The following is a 19,834-nucleotide window of genomic DNA, read 5'->3' on the forward strand; positions in this document are numbered from 1 at the left end:
TCTGTCTCCACGTTGGTTGAGTGTGGAGTGAGTGCATATGAGAGCATGAGGGTGGGAATGGATGTTTGTGTCTGTGTGTGCCTGTATGTCTGTGTCTATATGTCAGGTTGGGTATCAGACGCCACCTCTCTGGGGACACCTCAGGCCCTCCAAGGTTTGGAGGCCTATCTCCACCCACCACCACTTCCCCTGCCGGTGGCGGACTCCCTCAGGTGTCGGTGTGTTGGTGGTTCTTTGTATCTGGGGGTGGGCGTCCAGGTACACACCGGCTCACTCCTTGGCGGCTGCTTGTCGGGGCCTGGGGCCTGGGGCTCGCTCGGGCCCCTTTGGAGGTGGGGTGCCCCCGGCCTCTCGGCCTGGGGCTCGGTCACTCAGGCGCAGCTGGGGGCCGGCGGAGCTCACGGGCGCGTCACTGCAACTCCCCCTGACTTCTGCTCCGCGGCTGCTGGGCGAGCCCTCATCTGGGACTCTCCTCAGCTCTTACTGGAACAGTGGCGCGGCTGCCCCTCTGTTGGTCTTCCATGGTCTCTTGTATTCTGGGGGCCTCTGGATGTCTGGAGTTTTGATCTCCTCCATACCCACTTCACACCCTGGAGGACGGGGCTGTGGCCCCCCCACACTCCCTAGCAGATCATTACATGGAGAAACCTTTGGAATGCAAGCATGCTGATCCACACAGGTATGCACACATGGGTATTCACAGACGCGGACTAAAGCTTTCTTGGCTGCTGCCTCAAAGCACACTGTGCGCTGTCTATCTTGCGTGCTGCACAATATCGTTTATTATTTAGTAAATATTGATATCTATGACTAGCTAGTTTATTGTGATGGTGCTTTGTTTTCTCTATTATTATGTTGCTCTTTGTTGTTTGCTGTCTCCTCTGTTTGTTTTTTTTGTTTGTTTGTTTTTTTCTCCATACAGGTGACCCAGGAGTTCTTTTTTTTTTTCTCTCTCTTCCCCCCCCTTCTCACCGTCTCTTCTCCCCTTTGGTTTTCTTTCTTTCTCTCCCCCTCTTTCTCTCATTCATTCCCCCTGTCCTATTTATTTAAAAAAAAAAAAAAAAAAAATGACAAAGGATGAACTGAAGCTCTGCCATCACGTAATGTCGCATACTGCTGTTTCTGATGTCATTTAAAAAAAAAAAAAAAAAAAGAGAGTGAGTCTTGATGGGCCAGATGGATGGGCCCGTGGCTGGATTGGTAAAGGGCAGAGAGCTCCAGTCCGACTCAGACGCCAGCAAGGTGGAGGTGGAGTACTGGTTTGGGCTGGTATCATCAAAGATGAGCTTGTGGGGCCTTTTCGGGTTGAGGATGGAGTCAAGCTCAACTCCCAGTCCTACTGCCAGTTTCTGGAAGACACCTTCTTCAAGCAGTGGTACAGGAAGAAGTCTGCATCCTTCAAGAAAAACATGATTTTCATGCAGGACAATGCTCCATCACACGCGTCCAAGTACTCCACAGCGTGGCTGGCAAGAAAGGGTATAAAAGAAGAAAAACTAATGACATGGCCTCCTTGTTCACCTGATCTGAACCCCATTTGAACCTGTGGTCCATCATCAAATGTGAGATTTACAAGGAGGGAAAACAGTACACCTCTCTGAACAGTGTCTGGGAGGCTGTGGTTGCTGCTGCACGCAATGTTGATGGTGAACAGATCAAAATACTGACAGAATCCATGGATGGCAGGCTTTTGAGTGTCCTTGCAAAGATAGGTGGCTATATTGGTCGCTGATTTGTTTTTGTTTTGTTTTTGAATGTCAGAAATGTATATTTGTGAATGTGGAGATGTTATATTGGTTTCACTGGTAAAAATAAATAATTGAAATGGGTATATATTTGTTTTTTGTTAAGTTGCCTAATAATTATCCACAGTAATAGTCACCTGTACACACAGATATCCCCCTAAAATAGCTAAAACTAAAAACAAACTAAAAACTACTTCCAAAAACATTCAGCTTTGATATTAATGAGTTTTTTGGGTTCATTGAGAACATGGTTGTTGTTGAATAATAAAATTATTCCTCAAAAATACAACTTGCCTAATAATTCTGCACTCCCTGTATTTGAGAAGAACAGAGCTGTAGGCCTACACTGTTTAAATTAGTTTATATTCATCTATACACACTAGATAATATGACACAGATTATAAATTTCTGGATAGAGTTTTAAAAGTTCTGCCCACTAATGCCATAAATCACGTTGTATCAGTTACATTAAATATGTGTCAATACAACAGTGCACCATTTATAGTCTTTAATTGGTTAAAAGCTCTCCCTGTAAGCTAAATATTAGCACAAATTCAATAAAACATAGTTCACAAATAAATAAATCTAAAGATGCCTGATTTGGACTTTTTAATGCTGTCAGCATTAATGAATGCTTTTAACAGGTTTAGAAACACAGACATCATGTTATACTGATCATGGAGAAAAACAAAACTCTTCATGTTTAAAGAATAAATTACATGTTATACAATACTTTTTTTTAATTTCTGGGGCTTTTAAAAGCTGTTACATTAAAAGCTGTACAATAGTGTACTATCTGAAGTCTTTAAATCAAAGTTAATAGTACTTGTAGGATATAGAGATAAACTCAATATACTCTGCTTCCCATTAAAATTGCACATGCACACTGACAACCTTATTTGTACTCCAGATGCCTGCCTGTTGATGCTTGCAGGCACATAAAGCCACAGTTGTTGGATCCTTTCTATTTTTGATCTTACTATATAGCTTACCCAAACTGATAATGTGACGAGTCATCAAATAAATCCAATGCTGCCTTCACAAAATCTGATATCTCCTCCACAGCAAATCTCATGTTACATGTAAAGAGATTTAAAGCTGATTTTATATATATATATATATATATATATATATATATATATATATATATATTTAAAAGGTGACGCAGACATATATACGTGCATAGGCTGATTATGTTATAAAAAATAATTTTTTACCTTTAACCACACATAGAAGGGAGAAAAGAAAATCTAAACCTTTGTGAATGATCATATGTTAACATATTTAGTTCTGGTTTATTTCATTCAACACGTTATAGCATATCATATACATTATAACTGTACAGTTTCTGCTTAAATATTGAAAAACCAAAAATGTATTTTTTTTTCTTATTAATAGTGTCAAAGTAAATTAAAATAGCCCCCCACAGACTCAACATTAAAGGGATAAGCAGTCATGTGTCATTTTATAGTAGAAAAAAATCAATTAACACTACTAACTGGAAATAAAATAGTTACAGAATATTTAATTGATGATTAAATGTTAATTTAGGGAAAAAAGTCTAACTTGACAAGACACCTTGTCAAGTTAGACCAAAGTCTATAGTTATATTCAATAAAAATGCTAATGAAGATTGGATGCAACTAACATGCATTTTTAATATTACTCTAGGTTATTACAGTGGAGAAAGAGAAAGAACAGCATATTTTATTGAAACACACAGTTTTACAACAAACCAAATCCATAAACTTTAATAAACTGTTTGGAGATTAAACTTCACTTCAGCAACATAACAGAATAGTGTCCCAGCAATGGTGGGATGTACAACAGGATTTCTCCCCATAATGATAAAATGGGCAGCATTGGATTTTGTAAATAAGAATGTCTCAAAGGCATAATTATAGAAAAGCACTGACATTTAAACTACAGGGAATAGAGGTTACTTTTGAGGTCGCTTGCTTGCCTTGTTCCCATTTACACTTGCCTGTAGTATAAAACTGCAGTGCTTCACTTGTTGCTGTATCCTTAGCTATATGGTGTGATCTTTTTCTAGCGTGCCAACCTGCTGATCTGAAAATACCTGTCTCTTACCTTGCACTCAACAACAGCTTTCATTAAATTATGTCTAACATTTACAGAGGTTTCTCACATGACATGACACACACTTTACTCAATCACACATTTATCTAAAATTAATTTATTTATTTTAAAAAGGTTCATAAATTATTTCTTCTCTAGCCACTTTGTGAGGTTGTTGCTTAACTAGGTGAAATTATCAAAGAAGATTCTGTACCAAAAACCTCCCAGTTATTGCACTGGTTGATAGTAGATTTCCACAGTTAGCTGTACTTCTTCAGATAAAAATGCTTTGAATACTTCCTAACTACTGGCCCAGCAGTAGAAATACTAGAAAGAGTGATGGAAACTGGAAATGGAGAAGGTTTGCCTTCAAAGTAAAAGCTGCACCTCAGCCAAAATTTTTCATAAAGTGCCACTATAACTCTGAAGCCAACTGCCTCCATTTCTAGTTTATGTTACACTTTTGGCAGGTTCAGTACAACTCGGAGAGTAGACAGTGTTTTTGGATACATCCATCACTTCGATTCCAATTGCTACAGCAGAAATATGCTAGTGGCCAAAGCAAACACAAGGTTTTTGCCAACTGGTTGGGGAATAGACCAACTACTTAAGTGACAGGTGGTTACCACTAGCCTCTAGGGCTGTATGACCAAGGTATTATTCACTCAATCCTACACTTTCACCATAATTGTTATATATCTAAAATGGCATACAGGTTAACGTTACGTGGGGAGTGGTTGCATGTCTCCAAAATACCAATAGTCATTCTCATACAGGTCATTACTTGTCCTCAGACCTTTTATTTTGGCAGAGTACTTGATGACAATAACCTCCTATTTATGTCACTCTTCGCTTTTTCTCCATAGAGTTTAAGGCTTTGTGAATGTTGAAGGTATCAGAGACACCTAATGTCTGGATTTGCAAATACAGAAATTTTCTAAAGAAAAAAAAATGGAATATAGTCAAAAGTAAATTGTGAGCATAGAGGCAAATGAGTAGCCATTTATACTGTGTTTCCTAAGGAAGCTTAAGTGGCTAGATCTTTCTAGAGAAATGTCACTGTGTCTCTCCAGAAGTGCAGGCCAAAGTGACTCATCTGTGCTCATTAAAACAGTACTACAGTAACAGTATCGTAGAATTTCAAAAATTCAGTAAGGTTAAACACTTGCTACTGTACACCTAGCAAGACACTAAAACATTAGACTGCATTGTCTGTAATGTGTTCCTCTAAAATACCACAGCTAAAAGAAGCAGAGGAAATAAGTACATTTCCCTGTTTTGGTTGTTTTGTTGTCTTTGTGTCTACTCTGCATTTTTCTTGCTATTCTAGCAAACTCTTGGATCACAGTGAACATGCACAATATGTTATTTTACTCAACATTTTACAATGAACTTATCTTACTTTTAAACATGTGCTTTTTTAGGAAAATACATTTGGAAATTAAACAGACTATTTAAGATGACAAATCTCTTACAGGTTAGGACATGGTCTTAACAACATATCTGAATATTGTCCTATAATATATCCTTCACTTATGCAAAAGACAAGTCACAGCTTCTTCTCTTTGCTGGATTTATTTTTGACCATGGTAGCACCTCGTGACCTGCTGGTAAGATAGCAGACATTAAGACAAGTCTGTGCAAAACTTGGCAATGAAAGGTAATTCTGGCTATGATCCCAGACTTTTCCTTCCATTCATCATTTATCACTTACTCAGTACATCTAAATTAAAATTTAAAAACTGTATGATTATTTTTTCCTTGCAGAAAGACATTAACATTTTTTTTATAACAAACAATTTTCTAGTATTGAATTATCTGAGCTGGCAGTCCTTCTTAAACTCTATTCCTAGTAGAGATATATAACACTTGTCTGGCATTAATACAAAGTCTTGCTCTGAATTTTATTTCAGATAGCTGAGGTGTTTATGTCCTGTAATAGTACACCAGTGGCATTTCAAGACTTCTCCGAATTTAAAACTCAGTACTGGCTATAATGTCAAAATGACTTGAGCTTAGAGTTTAGTATAAACTCTTTCAACTTAATATCACTGTCAAGTTAATATCAAGATTGATTGCAATAAATAATTCACAAACCATGTAGTGCACTATTCTAATTTACCACTGGGTATACTGTAGACATTACTGATGTACTCACTATTTATGAGGACACTTACCTTATAAAATCTCTATTGGTTTCTCCATCAAGGAAAAACTTGATGGAGAAGCTGGCTTAAGGAATTAAGCCAGCTTCTCAGCAAGATTCTTTAGGTAACTTAAGGTAAAACTAATGAACAGCGTTCATAATGAATATTATTCATTCTTATGAAAAACAATTACAATATAAGTTCCCATTGACAAGCTCTGTTAATATAAAACTTCAAACTAGGCTCATATTGAAGAGGAGATTGAGGCTGAGAGGGCGGCTCAGGCTAAGATAGAGAAGCAGAGAGCCGACCTCTCCAGGGAGCTTGAAGAGATCAGCAAGAGGCTCAATGAAGCTGGTGGAGCAACAGCTGCTCAGATTGAGTTTAACACAAAGCGAGAAGCTGAGTTTCAGAAATTGCTCTCCGCAAGAAGCAGGCTGACAGTGTTGCAGATTGCCCAGCGCCTGCAGGAGGCTGAGGAATCCATTGAGGCTGTGAACTCCAAGTGTGCCTCACTGGAGAAGACCAAGCAGAGGCTGCAGGGTGAGGTGGAGGACCTCATGATTGATGTGAAGAGAGCTAAAGCCCTGGCTGCCAACCTTGACAAGAAGCAAAGGAACTTTGATAAAGTAAAGATTTAAACATAACCAATATCATCAGAATAGGCATACACCAATAATAACAACTAACTAATTAACCTATATAAACCTAGGTCCTGGCAGAATGGAAGCAGAAGTATGAGGAGAGCCAGGCAGAGCTGGAAGGAGCCCAAAAGGAGGCTCGTTCTCTCTGCACTGAGTTGTTCAAGATGAAGAACTCATATGAAGAGGCTCTGGATCATCTTGAGACCATGAAGAGAGAGAACAAGAACTTGCAGCGTATGCTTATCTTGCTTTTGTTGTAGCAAAAACATTTGCATATGTCAGCTCCTCTAACTCTTGGCTGTGTTTGCTCTTTAGAGAAGATCTCAGATCTGACTTAGCAGATTGGTGAGACTGGACAGAGCATCCATGAGCTGGAAAAGGCCAAGAAGACTGTTGAGACTGAGAAGTCTGAAATACTTTATCAGTATTCCCAGCTACACCTGGATGATCCTTTCAGAGGACAGGAAGACATGAAGGAGCAGGTCACCATGGTGGAGCGCAGAAATGGTCTCATGATGGCTGAAATTGAGGAGCTGAGAGCCGCTCTGGAGCAGACAGAGAGAGGATTAGGAGTTGCTGGTGTTAAGATTCATTATTGAGGAAGGGTACAAGAGGTGATCGAAGAATAACCACACCGATCCGGCCGGGTGAAGTCAAACGATGATTTTAATGAATACACGCGTGGGAAGAGAACTCTGTACGCAGACAGGAAGTAGTCTTCGACTTACTCAAAGCATGAACAGATATTTTATAGCATCAGGGTTTATTTACTGACGCCCCTTCATACGTCACAGACACATTTTATACATAGATCAGATCAACATCATCATGACTTTTCACCCAGAAAATCATCTCCTATTTTCATGGCTTGGTACTTTCCGTTCTTATCTTAAAATGAATTGTTCCTCTTTCTTGTCGAGACAACAAGAAACGGTTCCTCTTTTACCGAGACAATTTTGTAGTTACAGCCAAACATAACTAACCTCTTCCTCTAAATAAATCTAATTTAAAGTGTGTGTGTGTGTGTGTGTTGACCTCACATGCTCTTTCTCAATTCACCTGTTGCACTTCTGACCTTTTACCAGACCAGAAGCTCACTGAGACTATGTGTATGTCTTCTACTAAATAAATGTTTTAATCAAGAACCTCTACTAAAACCTTAATATAAAATGATAAAGCTATCTGTTATATTGTTAAAGCCTCGTCTTAGCCTGCGGCTCAAAATAACTTCCTGGTTTCACTTCTGCATACAACTTCCTGTCAGCCTGCAACTCAGTCTTTCTGAAAGAGACACTGTTTAAACCTTGGAATGCAATATCCATGCTGCAAATTATATTCTTAATGCAATAACAATTATTTAACAATAGCAGTAAAATAATTTCCCTCCTCGACACTGGACAGGAGTTGGTTGGTGCTAGTGACCGTGTCAGACTGCTTCCCTCAGGTTTGATTGTTTTTAACACTTACAATAATATATTAAAATCCTTTTTACAGTGCTCCTCAAAACAAAGCTACTGTATACTATTCTGTACAACTACCTGAGAGAGAATGCAGAAATATGAAAAGTAAATATTAAATTAAACTGAAGTTAAATTAACTAATATATAAATGAGGGTGCCCTCATTTTAATTCCCATCAACTACAAGAGGAACATGCCAACATCTACCTACCCAGGCTGAGAAAGGTTCAGCATGAGCTGGAAGAAGCTCAAGAGTGCAATGACATTGCTGAGTCCCAGGTCAACAAGCTAAGAGCCAAGAGTTTGATCATGCCATGTAACATCTGCGGATTTTACTTTGACATATACCTAAGAACTGCTGCAGACCATGTACATCCTTTGCATTGAAAGAAATTATCCTCTTCCTTCACTGCATACTGGAATATATTTCAAGCCTGAGAAGTAAATTGATATAGAGCGACCAGTAGGAATTAGTTCAAAAATGTCTTTTAAAAATAAACCACCAAAAATACCCCAAAAATTGGGTAATTTCCATGATTTGTTTAACTCAATCCAAACTGTGTAGGGCAATATATTATACTTGCAAAACTGATATTCTAATCCAAAGGAGATTTTAATCACTTTAAGAGAGCAAAGTAGCCTTTGAGGCAACTTCCAGTGCCAAAACATAATACCCTAAACAACTGAAAATTCTATGCCCTCCATCAAACATTGCATTCAGTATATTCAAGCTATTTAAGTGTGAATCACACCTTAAAGTAAACTAAATAGACAGGAAGAGCATAAAAGACTTTATCTTGTTTTATGTATGCTTTACATTATGTAAAATAATAGCCAATAATAAGCGATATCAGAAATTTGTTGAACTTTTGTAATATTGTACAGTTGGAGAATTAAAGTTTTAATTTTTCAACTTTAGTCAAGGTTTCATTTTGATTTCCACTTCTGAAAATGTCAAGCAACAGTCAGTTTTTGTGACTAAAATGCCCTACTTTTGTGTGAAACTTCATAGGGGAATTCAAAACAAATAAGTTGACAGATTTTCTATCAAACTATGGAAATTAAATAACATAAAAACACAAAATTCACCTGCTTCTCTGGATATGTCGGACAAATGTCCTCTCAGTGCAAGAGTGGTATCCTAACTCTGTCCCTTAGCTGTTGTTATTTTTGACTACAGCAATGACTTGTAATCCTCTGTTAAGATGGTAAATGATAAACCACACCTGTCAACAGTTTCAGCACGTAATCTGAGAGGACACTGGAAATTATTCCAAACGTCAAGATACTTTTTCATCTCTGCTCATTCAGTAAAAGTTGAATATAAACATTTTAAATAGAAACTAATACTATGTTCTTGTACCAAAATTGTCATTTTTCAACAATCATAAGTGAAAAACACTCATTTTAAATCTTATTTGTGCAGCTGTTATTTAAGGCCTTACCTGAGGTGTCAACTTTTCTTGTATTACGTTTCCAGGAATCATGTGTTGCTCTTTTAACTTTTATGGAAAGTACAGCAGTATGAAATTAGTATCAGATACCAGAGACATGTATACTGTGCAACTATACACCAGTGACATTCTGACGCTTCCCCAACATTAGCACTCAGTCCTGGCTGTCATATCAAAATTAAATTGATGCAACTGCCTATCATAAAATGTGTCAACTGAAATCTGATCCCCAAGTACTTCTCTGGATTTATTGGAGCAGACACTTCACAAACCATGCTGTGCACTCTTGCTATGTAGTATTGAATAAACTGTGAACATAATAAGAGTAGTAAATACTGTATTTACAAATCAGTTAAAAATGATGTGTTAAAAGTAAAATAACATTATAAGAAAATGCATTAATAATATATATCTGAATGTATAATATAGTCGAATACAGTTCTATACAGATTGACTTACCAGTACTTAATTAGAATATGTAAAGTTGAGAAATTTTTAATTAATATTTGTTTTTTAGATCCAACAGTATTTTATCTTCTTTATTATAGAGAAATTGACTATAAAATTATGTTTAAAAAATATTTTTGGCTTTTTTTTTTGTCTCATGTTTAACAGAACATAATCAAAAATCACAACTATTCTGTCAATCATAAAGTAACATAGAGGTATTTTAATAAGTACTCATGGTGTCAGCAATGAGTCGATAACTGTCAAGTAACAAAGTCCCAGAACCACCCTGTAATGAAGACCGCTTTTTGTCTACATGAGGTGCAGGAACAGTCTGTGGAGCAAGAGACACCATACTTCTTACTCCTCTCAAAGGGAACAAGGTGGGATTTTACATCTTTTAGAAGTTTCTCAAACGTGATTATCAGCAGAGATCTCATTTCAACTGATTTAACTGATTTATTCATTCCATATTACTGGTTTATTTCCCAATCTTCTCACCCCCCAAAGAGATCGGGCACTAAGAGAAATCAGTCTGTAATCCTACAAGAAAAATCTATGAAAAGAAAATGTTTTATTGTTCTTCTGCTTCTTTTATCTGGAAATGTGCAACCTAATCCCGATCCAGACTGCAAATGCTTAAGTACTCCTTGTGATTTCAAAACTTGAACAGGTCTTGGTATCACTCATTTAAATGTCAGAAGTCTTCTTCCCAAACTTGATTTTGTGAAAATTTTGATGAAAGAGTTAGATACTGATATTCTTATATTATCAGAAACCTGGCTTACTAAATCAATTACTGACAAAGACATTGCAATAACGGGCTATAATCTTTTCCGTTGCGACCGCCCCAGAAAGGGTGGCGGTGTTGCAATTTATGTAAAAAGCAAATTCCATGTTACTGTCGATTCATCGGTATCTGTTTGTAAGCAGTTTGAACTTCTTGCCCTCAAACTCCAACTTTTCAAGGGCTATTTTATTACCATTGTGGGCTGTTATAGACCCCCCTCAGCTAGTAGTGAGGCTTTAGTTTCACTTAGTGAAAAACGATCTACTTTAGATTTTAATGAAATTGTGCTGGCCGGAGATTTCAACTGGGACTGGTTGTCCTCTGCCTCAGACAGTTTTAAATCCATGTGTGATTCATATAATCTCACACAACTAATTTACAGCACAACTCGTCCAAATCTTAAATGCCCAGAAAAGTCATCACTTATTGATTTATTTTTAACTAATATGCCGTATAAATATTCTCACACTGGGGTTTTCGCAAATGATATCAGTGACCACTGTGTGGTAGCTGTAGTCAGTAGGGCTGCCACGATTTGTCGACTAGTCACGATTACGTCGACTATCAAAATCGTCGACAACTGATTTAATAGTCGACGCGTCGTTTGAAACTTTGTACGATCACAAAAGACGCAGGAATAAGTGGCAGGATTTAAGAGTGTAATAACGGACTGAAACAGAAGATGGCAGCATTGCATGTACAAGGATGTCAGCTACCGTTAAACCCCGAAGAAGAAGAAGAAGAAGCAGCTGTGTCCCAGAATTCATAGCGCAGCCCAGCGCAGTTTCCAACAATGGCGGCAGCTAGTTAGTTTTAATGTTACTCTTATTATTCTTTCTGGGTCACAAAATAAACGTTTAACATATTTTCAGGCGAGAATGTAGCTGTGTAAACCTCAAATATCTGCTCAGTTTATCAAGACACCGCATATTTTCAAAAGCGCTCCGACGTTTTCGGAGACATCTGTTACCCACTAGCTCGTTAGCGAGCCGGGGGCTAGGCTCACTAGCGCCGTGAGAACACCGGACTCCCCGCAAATCGTTTTCAAACCCACCGCCGTCTTTCGCTACTCAGGTTAAATACATATGAGTCACTTAGATAACTTAAAATGTTATTGTTTGGCTTTTTTTTAAAGTATTTTATTTGTTCCTGAGTAAATCAGTTTGTCTGAGATTAAAGTTATAGTTTTTACACAGCTGAATAAACGTCAAGCAGACAGCTGATTATCAGAAGTGTGAGATGCTCCAGAATATACTCCAGTGTCCTGTTATATTTTAGATAGCAAGGAGTTTATTAATCTTCACCGAAACAATCTGCAAATTTCATTAAAATTCAATAAACTATCATCTTGTCTTTATTTTTAGTTAGCACAGACCTTAAACACTTAAAGCTGTAAGCTAATGATAGTTATATAAGAGCAGATGCTGCTGGTGCAATAAGCTGTAGTTTTACGTCTAATGGATGATCGGTGACTAGTCGACTATCAAAATAATCGTTTGTGGCAGCCCTAGTAGTCAGGCAATCGAAGCTCCCAAAATCAAGGCCACAGATAGCTTTTAAACGAGATTTTAAGCATTTCTGTGAGCAAGCTTTCTTTCATGATTTATGGGACTATAACTGGAGTAGAATCTACCTGATAACTGATCTTGAGCTGGCATGGAATTATTTTTATGATACTTTTATCAAAATTACAAATAAACATGCCCCTATCCGCAAATTTAGAGTAAAATGCAGAAACAACCCTTGATTTTCTCTTCAGCTCTCTAGTCTACTCAAAAAAAGGGATGCTGCCTGGGCTAAGGCCAGAAAAACTAAATCCGAAGCGGATTGGCTGATTTTTAGACAGCTTAGAAACCGTTCAACTTCCTTAATTAAAAAGGCCAAATCAGAATTCTATCTTTCAAATACTACTAAACATTTGAACGATCCTAAAAAATTCTGGAAAATAATAAAATCTTCTTATGGGGACATAATTACAAATGAGATGCCAACTTTTGTTGTAAAAGACTCCTGTACTTTAACAGAGAAATGCGACATTCTAAACTGCTTTAATGAGCATTTTGTTTCTTCAGGATCTCTATTTGAATCTTTATATCCAGATTTAAAACAGCTTAATCAACAAGAGGCTCTCTCTGCAACCGCTCAAACTGAATCTGTGGTCCAACCCTTCAGTTTTTCTCCGCTAAATGTTTTTGAGGTCCAGAGGAACAGATCAACTTGATCCCTATTTTCTTAAGTTGGCTGCAGATTTTATAGCAGAACCAATAACTTACATTTTTAATCTTAGCCTCTCGAACAGTGAGATCCCTGTAATATGGAAATCTGCCTATGTTCTCCCTTTGCTGAAAGGAGGTGATCCTTCAGATGTTAATAATTACAGGCCCATATCTAAATTGTGTGTTCTAGCAAAAGTTCTAGAAAAGTTCATTAGTGAACAACTGAAAGATTTTTTGGACAAAAATTCAGTTCTTTCCCAACATCAGTCAGGATTCAGAAAACAACACAGCACAATAACTGCTGCTATTAAAGTGGTTAATGACATTGTTGATTCAATGGACTGCAAAAAATACTGTGCGGCTCTTTTTCTTGACTTGTCAAAGGCTTTTGATACAGTTGACCATGCTATTTTATTAAATAGACTAAACAATATTGGTCTATCTGTAAATGCTGTAAGTTGGTTTTCAAATTACTTGTCAGCAAGAAAACAGTGTGTCCGTGCTGCTGGGTCTTCTTCCTCTTTTCTCCCAGTATCCAAAGGAGTTCTGCAGGGCTCCATATTAGGACCATTGCTATTTTCTCTTTACATAAACAACCTTTGTGATAATTTGTCAAATGCAGCATTTCATCTTTATGCAGATGATACAATTATTTATTGTTCATCCCCTTCAGTAGCGCAAACCCTGCAATTTCTGCAGTCTGCCTTTGATGTCGTTCAGTCCCATTTAACTCAACTTAAGTTGGTGTTAAATCCAGAGAAATCCAAGTTTATGTTATTCTCAAATGGCAAAGAGTTGTTAGCTACGTCTCCTAAGATTAAAACAATTCAAGGATCTGAAATTGAAATGGTCACATCTTACAAGTATCTAGGGATCATTATAGATCAGAATTTGTCATTTAAGACTCACATTCAAAGGCTTGTGTCGAAGTTAAAACTAAAACTAGGTTACTTTTTAGAAACCAATCCTGTTTCTCCCTCCAAGTGAGAAAACATTTGATTCGTTCAACCTTTTTACCTTTATTGGATTATGGTGACCTGCTTTTTATGAATGCACCTGCCCACTACCTAAAGAGGTTGGATACTGTGTACCATTGTGCTTTACGTTTTATTACTGGCTATGGAAGTCGTGTACATCATTGTTCTCTGTATGCTGCTGCTAAATGTCCATCTTTGCATATTCGTAGACTCTCCCATTGGTTGATTTTTATCTATAAATCTCTCCTTGGGCTGGTTCCATCTTATTTATGTGTTTATATGTGTAAAAACCACAACCAATACAACCTTCGTTCGAACAAAATCATACACTTGATTGTCCCAAAAATCAGAACAGAATGGGGAATAGGGGCTTTTAAATACGCTGCCCCTGCTTCCTGGAATAATCTGCAGAAGGAACTGAAATTATCAGAATTGGTTACCTTGGGAGAGTTTAAGTCTGTCTTAAAGGAACGAGAGAACAGCTCTTTTACTCAGTGTGATTGTTGTTAATGTACTCTTTTTGTATTTGATCTGTTATTGTATATTTTACACATGTTTGTATGCGATATTGTATTTGTTTTAAATGTTATATACCTATGTGGTATGTGACTTTTGTTGCTATGATGCCAGGTCTCTCTTGGAAATGAGATTTTTAATCTCAATGAGATTTTTTACCTGGATAAATAAAGGATTAATAAAGTGAAAAGCTGTGCTGAGCAGACACACTCGAGCAGCAACTCTGGAAACCCAATCCAGCTGACAGGCATGTGACACAGGTGAGTGTGGTCAAGTATTCACTGGTTACCATATTTTAACGGTTTAGACATTCCTGTTAAATATGTTGCTGCTGTTTGAGTGTAGTGGCACTTTGGTCAGTCAACTGAATGAATAAATATTTTTACTGAAATATGATGGTTGAAATATTAGACACAAAGGAGCAAAGCAACTTAATTTTGGCATTTCTTTAGATTGCAGCATCTTTACACAGGATACTATTAGTTTTCAGTTGGGGTCCAGTGAGGTAAGTGGTTCGATGTAAATGACATTTTCATGATAGAAGATATCTGCTTAAGAAAATTTCAAGAACTCATAAATGGTCACATTGTTTCAATTTATGTCATATTTTCAGTCTCCAGTAAAGTGCCAACATGAGCACAGACGCGGAGATGGAGCAGTATGGCCCGGCAGCCATTTGCCTCCGGAAGCCAGAAAAGGAGAGGATTAAAGCTCAAAACACCCCATTTGATGCCAAGATGGCCTTCATTGTGACTGATCCTGATGAAGTATATGTCAAGTGTAAACTTATCAAGAGGGAGGGTGGTAAATCCACTGTTGAGACAGAGGGAGGAAAGGTAGGTAAAAATTCTTTCCATTTTACGTCTATATATTTGTCATCCTGTCTATGTAAACATTTGTCTGCTATATCACAACAAACACCCTGTTGATTATTTAAAAATTGCTTTCTATTCAGACAGTCACTGTGAAAGAGGAAGACATCCACCCCAGGAACCCTCCAAAGTTCGATAAGATGGAGGATATGGCAATGATGACACACCTTAACGAGTCATCTGTGCTGTTTAACCTCAAAGAGCGTTTTGCATCATGGATGATCTACGTAAGTTTTATTTGAAGGTTTATCTAAAAGAAATAAAATGCAAATGAAAAATGAGAAATGTAAGCAACCCTTATGCTCTCTGCTATGATACAGACCTACTCTGGGTTGTTCTGCGTCGTCGAAAATCCCTACAAGTGGCTTCCTGTGTATGATGCTACATGTGTAGCAGCATACAGAGGAAAGAAGAGGATTGAGGCTCCACCCCACATCTTCTCCATCTCTGACAATGCCTATCAGTTCATGCTCACTGGTAAGTAGTAGTTACTGTTAAAGTTTGTGAATACAAACTAAAAGATGCCTTAAATGTGAGGTTATTGCTGCAGTTAGATAAAATTCTTTAATGTTTGTATTCCAGATCGGGAAAACCAATCTGTTCTGATTACGAGAGTATTGCACACATGATTATCTCTAAAACTTGATACAGAGGATGAATCTTGAAAATATGTCTCTTATACTGTCTCCAGTGGAGAATCTGGTGCAGGAAAGACTGTCAACACCAAACGTGTCATCCAGTACTTCGCAACAATTGCATGAGCTAAGAAGGAATCATCACCTGGCAAGATGCAGGTAATATTGGTTATTTATGATAGACCCATGTGTGGGTTGAGTTTAAGTACGATTCTAATGTTCTAATGTCATTTACAGCTTTTGTTGTGGCAAAAACATTTGCATATATCAGCTCCAAGTACTCTTGGCTGTGTTTGCTCTGTAGAGGAGATCTCAGATCTGACTGAGCAGATTGGTGAGACTGGAAAGAGCATCCATGAGCTGGAAAATGCCAAGAAGACTGTTGAGACAGAGAAGTCTGAAATTCAGACAGCTGTGGAGGAAGCTGAGGTAATGTATTTTATAAAAATGTACTGTTTGTATTCAAATTTTAAAAAGTATCCCTTCTCCAGTTTATGTTGCAATAAAAAAAATTTTTTACATAACTCTTTTAATCATTTAAAGGGAACTCTGGAGCACGAGGAGGCCAAGATCCTTCGTGTTCAGCTTGAGCTAAACCAGGTTAAAAGTGAGATTGACAGGAAGCTGTCAGAGAAGGATGAGGAGATGGAGCAGATCAAGAGGAACAGCCAGCGGGTAATTGACTCCATGCAGAGCACTCTTGATGCTGAGGTCAGGAGCAGGAATGATGCCCTGAGAGTCAAGAAGAAGATGGAGGGAGACCTGAATGAGATGGAGATTCAGCTGAGCCATGCCAACAGACAGGCTGCTGAGGCCCAGAAACAACTGAGGAATGTCCAAGGACAGCTCAAGGTGACCTTTTTTCCTGATCATTTGTTAAAGAAACAGAATAGGTACTTATTTATTGATTGATTTATTTCATCAGGATGCCCAACTGCACCTTGATGAAGCTCTCAGAGGACAGGAAGACATGAAGGAGCAGGTCGCCATGGTGGAGCGCAGAAATGGTCTGATGGTGGCTGAGATTGAGGAGCTGAGAGCCGCTCTGGAGCAGACAGAGAGAGGACGCAAAGTAGCTGAGCAGGAGTTGGTTGATGCTAGCGAGCGTGTTGGACATATACATATATACATTATTATTATTTGCATTATACATTATTTGCATGTCTGAACCAGAATTAACACACTTAAGGATTAGGGAACAAAAACATAATATAATACAGAATTAAACTGCAGGTTAATAAATAAATAAACCAATAATTAAATAAATGCCTAACCATAAAAAAACATAAATACTGTTGTTGATATTATGATGATGATTAGTGTATCGATTCTGATATATTCTATATATGTAGATTCTTGATATAGCATCCAATATTTAAACCAAAATATATTTTTCTTGTTTCATTCAGAACACCAGTCTTTTGAACACCAAGAAGAAGCTGGAGGCTGACCTTGTCCAGGTTCAGGGTGAGGTGGATGATGCAGTTCAGGAAGCAAGAAATGCTGAGGAGAAGGCCAAAAAGGCTATCACTGATGTGAGATTTTTTTTTCTTCTATTTTGTTTTTCACTATTACAGGGTTCTGAAATCTCTAATTTGCAGTTCATGTTAAGTTCGATTTTAATGTAGAACAGATTTTAAATTTTGGAAATATTTCATCACTTCAGGCTGCCATGATGGCTGAGGAGCTGAAGAAGGAGCAGGACACCAGTGCTCACCTGGAGAGGATGAAGAAGAACCTGGAGGTCACAGTCAAGGACCTGCAGCACCGTCTGGATGAGGCAGAGAACCTCGCCATGAAGGGTGGCAAGAAGCAGCTCCAGAAACTGGAGTCCAGGGTACAAACTATACACAGTACTAAAACTAGTTTCACAATCGAAGTCTACCTTTCTGTAGACATGTTCTTTTGCCCTCAGCGAGACTTAGTTTTTCTTGTAATTAAATTAATTATGCTTTAATTAATTTACTTGTTTTCTTTTATTCGTTATTTATTTATATCTATATATATTTATATATGTATCTTTATTATTTAGTTTTGGTGTACAGCACTTTGCGTCAACTATGGTTATTTTAAAGTGCTTTTTAAGTAAAGATGATGATGATGATGATGAGGTAGAATTAAGACACTTTTATTTCTATGCTTTACCATGGCAATAATAATGTAGCTACATTGTTTTATTATATTATATTCTTTTATCAAATTCCAGGTGCGTGAACTGGAAGTTGAACTTGAAGCTGAGCAGTGACGTGGAGCTGATGCCATTAAAGGAGTCCGGAAATATGAGAGGAGAGTGAAAGAGCTCACTTACGAGCTAACTAAAAATGATCTAATTTATTGTGCCCATTTCCTTTCACTTACAACCCTAATTGTTTAGACTGAGGAGGACAAAAAGAACATCACAAGATTTCAGGATCTGGTCAGCAAGCTGCAGTTAAGGCTTACAAGAAACAGGCTGAGTAGGCTGTGAGTCAACTACAATTATATGACAAATTTCCTTCAGCTTGGTTCATCGCACGCCCATTGACTCCCCTATAACTAAGTCAGAATTTTGTAAATCCTTTACAGGAGGAGCAGGCAAACACTCACATGTCCAGGCTCAGGAAGGTTCAGCATGAGCTGGAGGAAGCTCAGGAGCGTGCTGACATTGCTGAGTCCCAGGTCAACAAGTTGAGAGCCAAGAGCTGTGACACTGGAAAGGTAGCAACTTCTGTCCAAATATCCAAAAAAAAAAACCAAAAACAATTGTGCACATCATTATAAGTGAGACACATTGTAATGCTTTGTGCAGTTAAGCAAAAATTATTAAAACAAGATATGTTAAAACAGAAAAAGTCTTCAGAGGATTCAAATAACTTAAAACCTTTAAATAACTCTTTTTTTCTGTTTGTTTGTTTTTTCAGAGTGAGTCTGCTGAATAAGACACACTTGAATGAAGCTGTTCAACAGATTTCATAAAATATGAATCATCTGTTGGATGCTTTTAATGCATATTGCAAAATATCAATCAATGTTTTGAAAATGACTCATTCATTTTAATGTTTCTTTGCTTTCGTAAAATAATGTTTAGAATGTAAATGTAATCAATTAAGAGGGAGCTATTAAAAGTAATAAATAAAAAGCCATACTGAATTGCTTAGTAGCCACTTTTGAAAAGGAGTATTCAGAAGGAATATTTATTAGCTCTACAGATAGCCATATAATGCAGAAAATATCTAAGAAGTAATAATATTTAGACAGAAACCATTTGCTAAGAACTGGTCAAATTTATTGTATTTATTGTACGTATAAGGAAGTTATTTATTTTCATTTGACAGCTTTTCATTTTATGAATTGACTAAATAACAAGAGAATAGGGCTGATAACTAAGGGACTGTTCATGGTCAGCACCTTAACCTGTCAGTGTTATTTAATTGTTTTCCAGTTTTAAGGAGTGCAGTCAGATATATATATATATCTGACATATATTATATATGTGTTGGTCAGGCTTCACTAAATATGAGCTAGGCACAGTGATGAAGCTCACAGGCCATCTATTTCCACAGGGCAACAAAAGGAGAAGTCTAGTGTACAAACAATAAACAGTAGTAAGAGCTAGTTACTGTTAGTAACTAGCTCTTACTACAGTGCACATCTAGCAGGTAAGGAGAAGTCTGACTCAGAACGTACCATTTGAGGCCAAAACAACTTTCTTTATAACTGATCCCGATGAGCTGTATGTCTAATATAAACTGATTAAGAGAAAGGGTGGCAAAGTCACAGTGAAAAGATGGTATATTGGTACACAAAAAAGATACTGTTGAATATTTAAAAACACAATTTCTATTCGGGTGGTCACTGTGACAGAGGGAATTTA

The 19,834-nt window shown here is 37.5% G+C and overlaps 1 protein-coding gene, 1 long non-coding RNA gene and 1 pseudogene across 3 annotated transcripts in view; 2 read left to right on the plus strand and 1 right to left on the minus strand.

The window, feature by feature from the left end:
* LOC113021528 (myosin heavy chain, fast skeletal muscle-like) overlaps positions 1 to 19,015 on the plus strand; it is a 55,109-nt pseudogene extending 36,094 nt beyond the window's left edge. Inside the window, exons 33-40 of the transcript XR_013908811.1 lie at positions 16,286 to 16,410; positions 16,525 to 16,833; positions 16,907 to 17,103; positions 17,384 to 17,516; positions 17,648 to 17,818; positions 18,188 to 18,444; positions 18,547 to 18,678; positions 18,882 to 19,015. The product of XR_013908811.1 is annotated as a myosin heavy chain, fast skeletal muscle-like (transcript). The remainder of the gene's footprint in view (positions 1 to 16,285; positions 16,411 to 16,524; positions 16,834 to 16,906; positions 17,104 to 17,383; positions 17,517 to 17,647; positions 17,819 to 18,187; positions 18,445 to 18,546; positions 18,679 to 18,881) is intronic.
* LOC145428527 (uncharacterized) overlaps positions 1 to 19,834 on the minus strand; it is a 50,989-nt gene that overhangs the window by 27,977 nt on the left and 3,178 nt on the right. The window contains exon 2 of the long non-coding RNA XR_013908815.1: positions 18,568 to 18,688. This is a non-coding gene — a long non-coding RNA (uncharacterized LOC145428527). The remainder of the gene's footprint in view (positions 1 to 18,567; positions 18,689 to 19,834) is intronic.
* Positions 12,360 to 16,356, plus strand: LOC145428524 (myosin heavy chain, fast skeletal muscle-like). Its single transcript, XM_080300794.1, has 5 exons — positions 12,360 to 15,310; positions 15,430 to 15,573; positions 15,667 to 15,823; positions 16,038 to 16,140; positions 16,219 to 16,356. Exons 1-5 carry the CDS (start codon positions 15,107 to 15,109, stop codon positions 16,283 to 16,285), a joined length of 675 nt encoding a protein of 224 aa, XP_080156920.1. The 5' UTR covers positions 12,360 to 15,106; the 3' UTR covers positions 16,286 to 16,356.

Source organism: Astatotilapia calliptera, chromosome 4, assembly GCF_964374335.1.
Source record: "Astatotilapia calliptera chromosome 4, fAstCal68.1, whole genome shotgun sequence".
In the NCBI taxonomy this organism is placed as follows: domain Eukaryota; kingdom Metazoa; phylum Chordata; class Actinopteri; order Cichliformes; family Cichlidae; genus Astatotilapia; species Astatotilapia calliptera.

Coding starts and splice junctions, on each gene's coding strand:
- LOC145428524 (XM_080300794.1), top strand. CDS start 15,107: ATGAGCACAGACGCGGAGATGGAGCAGTATGGCCCGGCAGCCATTTGC. Junction 15,574..15,666: donor TTGCATCATGGATGATCTAC/GTAAGTTTTATT, acceptor GCTATGATACAG/ACCTACTCTGGGTTGTTCTG. Junction 15,824..16,037: donor CTATCAGTTCATGCTCACTG/GTAAGTAGTAGT, acceptor TACTGTCTCCAG/TGGAGAATCTGGTGCAGGAA.